An 11,088-nucleotide genomic window follows, 5' to 3' on the forward strand; every position below is an offset into this window, starting at 1 on the left:
GCTGAGTTAAAACACTGTCAGAAAAGTAGGAAAGTAACCTGTTAGGCCTTCGTTTTTGACTTGAACATCTCATTAGGACTGCACTGTAATCTGTGTTGGCTGGAAGGAAACACATTATAACATGTTGGATAAATGCATGCGTATAAAACACCTTAGATTGGTATTATGATACATCCTCTGATCACAGGAACATAAACAGATGATGTGTTAAAAATGACAGTGTTAGTTTTAACACATAATGCACCATAATGTCATGTTTAATGGAACAACTTATATAAGGATCATAAAGGATTATATATCTAAGGAGGTATTAACGCCACACCTACATCAAGAAGAAAGCAGTTTCGATGATTGTGACACTGTTTTAATTTGTTTGCCCACTTGCAGCACAATTGGATGTATTTTTTTAAGGCAATGCATGACTGACCCACCTTTCAGCAGGAAAGCCCTCTGTTGACACAGTGGCCTTTGTGCATGTCTGCTCAAAGCTTGCATCCCAGTCCAACCTGTGATAGACGATGTCATTGAACATGCCCATGCTCTCTCATACACACAGATGGCATACAGGCTGAATGGAGGAATGCGCTCTACAGGCTCTGTTGTTCTGCAGTTTGCAGCAAAGCTAGCCTGCTGGTCGCTCTGTCTTCATAGGTGCAGAGACAAATTAAGCTAAGATTTATTTTATGTCTTGCTGGCATGCGTCTGAATGTTTTGTAGGCTTCTGTTCTAGCAGCAGCCATTAAGCTAAAATGTTTAATTTGAACAGACATGGAATTGATTTTAATGTTTTAGCAAATTAATTTTAATAATTGGTTACTTAAAGTGGATATAGAACACAAAAAACCAGGTTTCAGAGTTAAAAAAAAAGAATGCACGAGTTCCTAATCTAGTTTGTCAAATTAATAGGAATACAGGACACTAAATTCTGAACGTGTGCGTGTCATTTTGGAAACGTAGTGTGAATAATCACATAAGGGAATAAACAACGTTCAGCAGCAAAGTTTAGTTTTTCTGTTGTGTGTGGATTATTACATTTTAACTACAGCAGTAATCTACAAGCCTTTAACAGCAGCAAGACAAGTGTTTCTGTTTCATGACACATTTCACAATAATATAAGCATTTCCTGATTTCCTTATTGACAAGATTTACTTATGTAGGTTAGATAAAACTATCAATCCTGTCGTCCATCTGAAACATCTGCTGTTTGATTTTTAACTACATAGTAGGATTTGACCTAACATGAAGGGCTTAGGTTGTGACTGCATAGCTTGCTGTAATACCTTTTTGACATCTTGTTTGACATACCTGCACACATGCTTTGCACCAGTTTCTGTGCAGAAATAGTTGAGTGTTAAGCTCTGCAGTAAATCATCGTGCCTCCTTTGACAGTTTGTCAGTCAGGTTATACGGGACCGTGCAGCCCTAAGAACTGTAGCGTTGCTGCAGCGCCGCTCTGCTCGGACGGGATTTGATGGATTAGGTTGATGCAGAAAGCTTAAAGCCAAATCAAAGGCTTTATTTGCAGAAACTGTTTGAAGTAGTAAACGAAGTAGATGGAAAAGCAAACACGAGTGGGACTGAACGGTGACTCGGCAGTGGTTCGGAGAGCTCTCTCTGGCTATAAGATACAGCTGTAGAGCTACACATGGAGACGTAATAACTAACTTCTGACACACTGAAAACAAATGAAAGAGACTTCTCACAATAAAGCCCAAAACACGTTGTATTTATTAAACAAATTAAAACAAAGCTTTCCAAAAACAACGAGGGTTCATTTGCTGCACAAATGAGCTTCTGTGCAGTTAGCAGTCATTTTATTACACCAGTGTTGTGTTAGCACTTTATCTGCATATTCGTTCACGTTGGGAAAGGGCCGTAAATCTGACCAGGCAGTAAACACATTTTTATAGCTTTATGTTGTCGGTTGAAATTGTGTGTGTGTGTGTGTTGTCCATTCTGAAAACTTAATGTTATTTATTAACTTACTGGATTTATGCACTTTTTAATCTAATGTCTAAGCTTTACTGAAGCAGAAAACTGTAACATAGAACAGAAAGCAACAATTTGGGGTTTCAGTCTGACAAAAGATATTGTGAGAAGAGAAGGGCGAAGAAGAGTGGATGAAAAAAAATGGAGGCAGAAAATTAAAGTGGTTCCAAAAGCATGGTCATCTACTGTGTAATCTGTCTGCTCTTAGTTGCTGCTGTGTGATTATAGAGGAAGCATTTATGTTTGTGCACCACACTGTGTGGGAGGTGTTTGCATTTTGCACCTCTTTTTTCAGCCAATCCATTAGTCCGAATGTACAACTCGCCGCCCGTGCGCCGTTGCCCAAAAAGGAACAAGTGACCCGTTTTGAAGCATGTGAGCTTAAACGCGTTTAAAGGCCAAAATTGAACGCAGACGGCCGAGATGTCCTCTTTAAAATACATCAACCATTACCTGCGTAAAACTCATTGATCAGCTTGGTCTTGATTGCGCAGAGAGCTCTGCCTGGCTCTGGAATAAGTACAAGTTTTGTTTTGTAGCTCTTCTTTTGGGATAGTTTTTAAAATATCAATTAGCCTCAGAAAAATGAATCAGAGTAGAACAGATTGGTTGTGATCTTGCCTCGGTCTCAGCTTGACAATTATTACTAAAATTTACAACAGAGTATACAAAAAAGGTATTTAAGTGCTTCACAAATGTGTTTTCCTGAGATGGACCTGCAACAAACATTTGTTGCAGCAACAAAACTTATAAACGTCAAGTAGACATCCCTTTTTAAAACCCTAATGGGTATGGGCAATATGATAAAATATACATCATCACTTTTTTTTTATATAGCACATTTAAAACGACAGTGTTGACCAAAGTGCTTCACAGACACAATACAATAAAACTATTAACTTATAAGCTGTAAACAAAATAAAAAGACACAAATAAAAAAATCCTGAGGTAGCTCAAACTAAACTTGAGTTAAAAGCCAGTGTAAAAAAAGTGAGTTTTTAAGTCAGGTTTAAAAGACTGAACAGACTCTGCAGTACGGATCTCAAGAGGCAAGTTGTTCCAGAGTCTGAGGGTCGCCACAGCAAAAGCCTGTTCCCCTCTATGCTTCAGTTTTACCTGTGGCTGCACTAAAAGCATCTGATTACAGGATCTAAGTTCTCTGTTTGGGGTATAAAAGTGCAACAGGGCCAATAAATAACTGGGTGCCAGACCGTTTAAAACTTTAAACGTAAGTAAACAAATCTTAAAATCAATGCGAAAGTGAACAGGCAGCTAGTGCAGGTCAGATAAAACAGGAGTGGTGTGGTCCTGCCTTCTAGAACCCGTTAAAAGACGCAATGGAGAGATGATTGTTCCAAACCAACATATGAAGAGTTGCAATAGTCCAGTCTAGATGTAATAAAAGCATGGAAAAGAGTTTCAAGGTCTTTGTGGGGAATGTAAGATTTTGCTTTGGCGATTAGACGGAGCTGATAAAAACTGGTTTTAACAACCGAAGATATTTGTTTCTCAAATTTAAAAGTGCCGTCTAAAAACACTCCCAAGATTCTTGACCACAGATGAGCAATATGGAGCAAGTGGGCAACCATCAAGAGGAGAATAATTACCAAATAAAATAACTTCAGTTTTGTCTTCATTCAAAATCTTATAATTCTGGGAAAATATTGTATTAATGAATCTTTTTGTCATAAAATGGATAATGGTGCACTGTGACTGCTGCGCTGACCAGCTGCTGCACATAATATTGGAGTGCATCCATACTCTTATTGCAGCAGCACTGACCTTTTCCTTAATTAAAGACACTACATTTAGGAGTTTTTTATGTACTTGCAGGGTTTTTATAAAGGATCTGAAAAGACATAAGTTGTGAAAAATACTGGATAATATTTATGACCAGACATATTTTTACTCCTGTGTCTGGATGATGAAAGTGTGTTGATGAATCTAACAGCGTTTGTCATTTCTTGTTTATAGAACATTAATAATTTGGTTGGGAATAAGACAGGTGAATGGTGTCTCAAACAGATGATAACTGGACAAACAAGAGTATTCCTCTAAACTGTTGACCCCCTTTTATCCATCTCAACAATTTATAAAGATGTTTCCTCTTGTGACATCTGTCTGAGAAAATATTTTCTTTTTAATAAATAAATCTGCAAAATTTTTAATGGTCTGTCATTACTTACTTAGTTAAAAGAAAAAAATAAAATTTAAATTGTAGGTAGAACCGTTTGCCCTTTTTTCTGTCCTACTTTTGACAGAGGTCGTGTATCAGGTAGTCTGGCCGCAAACAGTGGTCTGATAAAAAAATATGTGGTCAGTTTCTGTCACAGGACAAGTTTCAGAGTCTGATACATGATTCACAGCATAACTTAGATCTCCAATTTGTGAGCTGATCTTGTGTATTGTTTGTATCAGTGTTAACTACATTATTATGTTCAATAACCTCAGGCGTGATTCTCTTACCCCTCTTATTTTCTAAAGAGAGGTGATATCTGTGCTGCTCAGTCATCAGGATGGCCTCATAAATAGGAATGGGAATATTCAAGCACCTCACGATTTAATTACAATTCAGAGAACTGTGAGATCACCAGAGTGTTTAAAAACAGCAACCTATTTTCTAAAATTTCCTGTTTGGCGATCATAAACAGAGAGTTGACACAATCAATTTCAGGTCTCAATGGATTCAATCATTTTGTTTTCTCGGTTGGAATTAAATTACCTAAAGGTCAGAGAGGTGCTGGTCATTTGTGGCACAGTTGTTCATTTTGAAAGAATTCATGTATCTCGGCACTGCAGCATAGTCTAAACAGCAGCTAGAATGCTTTACAATCTCACTTTCTCCCTTCTTTCGTAGCTGTTGAGTTATTTATTATCCCTCCATACTCTAGCACAAGACAAGCTAGCCCAGTGGAAGAGAGGTTATCTTCCAATCTGAGGATTGGGGCTTCAATCCTGAGCTCCTGCAGTGTGCCAAAATGTGTGCGGTCAAGACACTGAACCCCCACCACTGATTTGTGTGTTGGCGTATGATCTAGAATAAAAGGAGATGTTCTATAGAGAATATAAACTGTATAATAGAAAACACAGTATGAGTGAATGATTGTAAAGTGCTCTGAAGCATCTGAATGAGACTAGAAAAGCACTGGATGAGTGTGGGCCATTTTCTGTTGTGCCAAGTAGTATAATGGCTTGCAAACAGCTAATAGGTACTTTGGTATATAAATAAAATTAAAAAACATCCGAGCTGGATGGAGGAGGAGGGGTGCAGAGCTGCAGTTGAAGTTGGAAAGGTTTTTGATTGATTGAAACAGTTTGATATGAACTAAAAGACAGTCTGATGAGCCACCAGCACTGCTACAGGTTACACTTGTATTTTAATCTGTCACAAAGAAAGCAGTTTTACAGTTATTAGATAAACTGCCCAGCCAAATAAAAAGTGTCCACCAGGATGTAAGTAAGCTCTATGATGTGTGGTTGCTGCAGTTGGTCAGGTAGGTTCAGCAACAGGTTGTGCTCAATGAGGTCAGCTACCTGAATATACTGAATGACCAGGTTATTCATCAGTGGATTGTTTCTTCCCTGATGGCACGGCTATATTCCAAGATAACACCAGGATTCATGGGGCTCTTATTGTGAAAGAGTGGTTCAGAGTCCATTGAGAGTCTTTGGGATGTGCTGGAGAAGGTCAGACTCTACCATCACCAGTGAAAGATCTTGGTGAAAAACTAATGCAACACTGGATGGAAATAAATCTGGTGACACTGCAGAAGCTTATCCAAACAATTCCACAGCGAATGTGTGCCGTAATTAAAGCTAAAGGGGGTCCAACGAAATAGTGTGACCTTTTTTTAAAAATTTTTTGGTGGCAACTTTTTAAAAATTTTTTGGCCAGGCAAGCAGTGTACATTTAGTTAAGAGTTGTGGAAATGTTAACACATTTCTCCAACGTAGCAAACCAGTCTAATCTGGAGTTTGTCTGTCCCTGCCAGCAGTGGATGTCTTGAACGGGTCTTTAACACAAGTGGGAACCGTCACTTTCTACATGTTTACACTGAAACCAGCTGGGGTTCCTGACATATAATGTGAGACATTTTTGACGAGCTGAAGTTACAATTATAAAGGTGATTTGAGCTGTACTTTCTGCAAACAAACATGTTGCTAACATATTTTTCCTGATTAAACCAATAAGTGCAATGTGACCCTTTGAATACTTTAATACTGTAATCAGAAAACTATGATAGTCCTGTAATTCTTTGACACAATGACTTAACAGTTTGAGTTTAAGCTTATTTCTTGTGAAGCAAAAATATAAATTAAAGTATTATATTTATTTAAAGTGCCTTTTAAAAATAGTTTCTCAGGGCTGCAAACATTAAGTAAGCCCAAAACAATTTACCAATGACCCAAATGTGTCCTCACAAATTTGGCACGTTCCTGGCATTCCCCGTTGCTTGGCTAGCTGCAGAAACAAAGCATGCTGGGTGGACGAAAGACTTCCCCTTTCCCCGTCCTGTAGTGAGGGAGTAAACAGGGAGAGAAGGGCGAGGACACGGAGGACGGCAACAACAATTTCTCTTCTAACCCACCCCTGAGCTGATGTTTACTAAAAATAGGTCCAGCGTATGCCTGTATGCTCCTCCTTGTGTTGCTCCCTATTAAGTCAAGTCCTCTTTGAAAAGCTGAGATGGCAGAGAGAGAAGAGGATCCATTTGGTGCTTTTGTGTTTTGTCTTTCATCTCTTTCATCTGCTGCCCACAGATCTCAAACCTGAAATGTAATCCTTTTTAATTTGATTTGGAGGCATCGGAGTGGGGGGAGTGGTCTAAGGCTAGAGCAGCAAATGTTACTGCTAATTAAGTTTGGTCTAAGTCTGAAGTGGGCTGTATGTGATTGGTTTCCATAACAGTATGATAGTTCTTGTCTCTACAGTCTGTGGTTGGTCTGCGAGTTTAGCGAACAGCCAGTTTTAAAACCTCAAGGCAATCATTCACTGCAGCTCTAATTGGCTGTTGATTAACGACATTAACTCCAGCACTGGCAAGCTTTGTTACTCTACACATGTGAGCTTAATTTTAAATGTATTAATCTGTAATTCTGTCTGTTTTGTTTCTCATCTCTTCCTGCAGGTTTTAGGCCCAGTGTTGGTTGCCAGCTTGGCCCTATTGCCAGTTGGGGGGAACAGGAAGCCAACGATGAGAGCTTCTGGTTTTTACTGGCCAGCGTAGATGCAGACATGCCACAGTGGTCCTCGTCCTGATGGACCGCGACACCTTCTCCCACATCCGGCTGTGGTGCCCCCGCCCCTTTGGCACTTACTCCCAGAACAAAGCTCGGAGTCCAGGCTCGGGGGGCAGCGGCGGAGGTGCCAGCGGTGTAGGGCCCCCCTCGCTCTGCAAGGTCGAGCTCAGCCAGGGTGCCAGGAGGGCGGCGGGAGAAAGCGAAGATGTAGGGATGATGGTTGGGGTGCAGGAGGGCAATGGAGAAGTGGAGGATGTGGGCTCAGAAAACACTCCACCTGAACCTGAGCTTGAATCTGGCTCCCTGCTGCAGAGCCAGACCCCTCAGCCCCCTTCTGCCCCTCCTTCACCACCAAATGTGGGCACCCAAATGCAGGATGGACGTGTGCTGTTAGACACCTGGTATGTTATCAAGCCAGGCAACACCAAGGAGAAGATTGCCTTCTTTGTCGCGCACCAGTTCAGTGGAACCGGCCAGCTCAGACCAAGTGCCATGAAGGTGAGAGTCTGACTCAAAGTGCTGCTGTGACTTACGTTTCTGCTTGATTTATATATTTATCTAATCATTTTCCTACAGGTTAAAGGTAACTGGGCAACAGACTGCAGTAAAGCCAAAAGACGAAGACGATGCTCCTCCTACGACCCTCCAACACGCTCCCATGCTCTGAACCACGACAGCTCCGTTTCCCCTCCTAGTCCTGATGAGCCACACCTCGGAGGCGTGACTGAAACGGATTTGCTTTCAGTGGCAGAGATGGTTGCCTTAGTCGAGCAGAGGACTGCCATGGCCCTTCAGGGGATTGTGGCGGTTCATGGGAACCAGAACCACCAATCACCCACTACTGCTCCCGGTCCGGGCCTTAGCCCCGGCCAGCACACTCTGCTCCGGGGCACAGTGTCAGACCCATCTCCTGTGGTGTTTGTATCAAACAGTTCACACAGCCAGCCCTCCAAAGAAGACGAGAAGCCATCATCTCCAATTCAGACCGACCAGGAGCTCGAAGAGCAGCACGAGTCGTGCAGAGTAGCGCAGGCCATCGCACACTTTGAGTCTCAAAACCTGGAGAACCGTCTCCACTTGGGTCCTGGTTCTGAACTGCACTCTTCTAATCGAGACAGAGAGAGCGAGCATAGGAGAGGAGACGGTGTACCACCCACTGCACCATCCAATCATAGTCATGGTGAGGTTAGGATAGCTTTTAGAGTGTCGAATCTGGACCCACGTTCTCAGCTGGAACCAGCTAGCCGGTCCCGCTGTATGTTTATGAGCTGTGGGGGTGGGAGTAATCAGGCAGCAGCCAGGGCCAAAGAGAAAATCACCTGTGACCTATACCAGCTGGTCAGCCCCTCATCAAGAGACCCCAGCAGTTTGCTGCTGGCTGCCACAGCTTCAGCTCCTAAACCAGACGCAGACCACCATCACCCAGACAGGCCCACCTGCGGCAGCCCAGACCCCACACAGGAGCTGTCCTCAGGGGAGAAAAAAGCTGCAGGTGTGGGGAGGGAGCCGGTGACTGGTTTCCACGTGGAGGTGGTGGTGACAGGTGCTGTAGACCAGTGTGTTTTCTTCGGGAAGGACAGCACAGAGAATGTGCAGGAGGAGACAGTGTGTTTTGCGATTCCCAGTGGGGGCGGGAACAGTGGGGGTGTTGGGAGCGCAGCCGACTCTTCCTTGGATGATCCCCCTCCTGGACAGCTGTTTTTCCTTCAGTCTCCCAGGGGACCAGAGGAGGATGTAAAAGCAACCGCTGGCAGCGGGACAGGAATGTGCTCTTTGGACTGTGCCAACAACAACAGTCTAGGGTCGGGGGTGGCAGTGGGCTCGGGGGAGCGGGCGACACGACCTGACTCTCCTAGTGTCAGGGAGGACTGTCCGGACCCTTCCCTGTGTCGCCTGTACCGGCACGTCTCCCACGACTTCCTGGAGATCCGCTTTCAGATCCAGCGGCTCCTGGAGCCGCGGCAGTACATGCTCCTGCTCCCCGACCACATCATGGTGAACATCTTCAGCTACCTGCCCACCCGCGCCCTGGCAGCCCTCAAGTGCACCTGTCACTGCTTCAAGGTGCTGATCGAAACGTACGGGGTGCGCGCCGTGGACTCACGCTGGAACCAGGACCCCCTTTACAGGGACGACCCCTGCAAGCAGTGCAAGCGTCAGTATGAGCGCGGGGACGTCTCTTTGTGCCGCTGGCACCCCAAACCTTACCACCACGACCTGCCTTACGGACGCTCCTACTGGATGTGCTGCCGGCGCACCGACAAGGACACGCCAGGCTGCCGCGTCGGGCTCCATGACAACAACTGGGTGCAGCACCCTGCCGACGGCTCTCAGCCCGTTCGCACCAAGAGAGAGGACAGACGGGAGGAGGCCAGGTAGAGAGGGTGACTGCGCTTCAGATACCAACTCTTCATCTCAGACTGCAGTCTTCCTCCTCTCTCGTCTCTGGTCAGAGGAGAGGGGAACAGAGAGGACTGCAGCACTCCAGGACTTGTTGCTTTTTTTTAAATTTCTCTTTTTTTTTTCTTGTACTTGCCCTCCTCAGAGGGAAGATGTGATGCTAAGATAGAAGAGAAGTGTCACACTCCTTGCCTTTTTTCTTTCCAAGTCATCCAGAATCCCTTTCTCCCCTTGCTATGCTCCAGAGTGGCTACATTCAATAGTTTGTATTCCAGGGTTGGGGTCCTCTCCTGCTGCTGTCAGTCATGTTTTTGCCTCCTAATCATCGGCTTCTTGCCAAGATATGCACATGGATGTTACAGTAGGCCGATTCACGTGAAAATGTTTTGGTTGAAGTCAGTTTTCATGAAGCAATGCATAGAAGTAATGCCTGCTTACTGGTCCCAACACTTGTTCAGAGTGGCCACAAACATCCACCTTATGTACAGTGGTGCTTCAAGGAACCAGTCCAACAGATGTAAAACTGTTCAGTGGTGGAATGTTTAGCGTTACTGCAGAAATGTGATTGTATAAAGCAAACTTGAGTCCCCTCTCTCATCTGTACCTGTCCTGCACTATGTGTTTCTATTTTTCTGAATGTGCTGTATTAAGTTGATCAGCTACCTGATGATGCTGCTGAAGTCACTGCTTATCACTGATGATTCTGAAACAGGTCAATATTAGGTTCAGTCTCAGAGACCCCTGTTGTTTCAGAGTGGACCCTAACCTTGCTGAGCAGCCATAAAGAGGAGCTACTGTGTACTTCCTGGTTTACAAAGAGTTATGGGAGATGGACTTGAATGGGATTAAAAAGAGAAACTTGATGTCACTTTGGAAAGGCCTGTTGTCACTTTGTATGGTTTGATTGTTTTGCTTGTTTGCCTTTTTTTTCTTTTTGTTTGGTTATTTGGTTGTGTGTCAGAATGTTTGCTGTTGTTTGCTTTTATTCTCAAGGACTGTGTTCTTCTTATGTCAGTCTGTCACCCTACTGAACCAACAAAGTTTTATTTTTATTAATACATCTTTATTTTAACCCCCCGACCTTTCTTCCTTCCCTTCTTCCCATCGTCCTCCCATTCGGCCGAGGGCAGCATTTGCCAAAGCCGTCGTTCATGCTTTTGAAGTGGGTGAACATGTCCCACCACACACAAACAGCAGAAACTCTCTATACACCAGCTTCCAGCCTTAAAAGCTCCCTACCTCTTACCCACCCTGCAGGAGACTGAGGCGTCCGATACCTCACAGATAAAGTATTGACAGTTGCACAGGGGCTAGTTTTCCTATGTTTGACGCACTCCATCCAGCTGGATTCACCCAAATCATAGTGTGAGTTTGCAGTGCCTGGTGACAGCTCTGACTCTTCATTCTTGGAGAATGAAAAATATATAAAAGAAGACAAAAGTGTATTTCTCCTCCCC

The 11,088-nt window shown here is 43.7% G+C and overlaps 1 protein-coding gene across 1 annotated transcript in view; it reads left to right on the plus strand.

The window, feature by feature from the left end:
* fbxo46 (F-box protein 46) overlaps nt 1–11,061 on the plus strand; it is an 11,907-nt gene extending 846 nt beyond the window's left edge. Inside the window, exons 2-3 of the mRNA XM_014014983.1 lie at nt 7,120–7,729; nt 7,808–11,061. Coding sequence (XP_013870437.1) covers nt 7,250–7,729; nt 7,808–9,610 — 2,283 coding nt within the window. The 5' untranslated portion in view covers nt 7,120–7,249 and the 3' untranslated portion in view covers nt 9,611–11,061. The remainder of the gene's footprint in view (nt 1–7,119; nt 7,730–7,807) is intronic.
* The last annotated feature ends 27 nt before the right edge of the window (nt 11,062–11,088 follow it).

The sequence above is a fragment of the Austrofundulus limnaeus genome, unplaced genomic scaffold (assembly GCF_001266775.1).
Source record: "Austrofundulus limnaeus strain Quisiro unplaced genomic scaffold, Austrofundulus_limnaeus-1.0 Scaffold121, whole genome shotgun sequence".
NCBI lineage: Eukaryota > Metazoa > Chordata > Actinopteri > Cyprinodontiformes > Rivulidae > Austrofundulus > Austrofundulus limnaeus.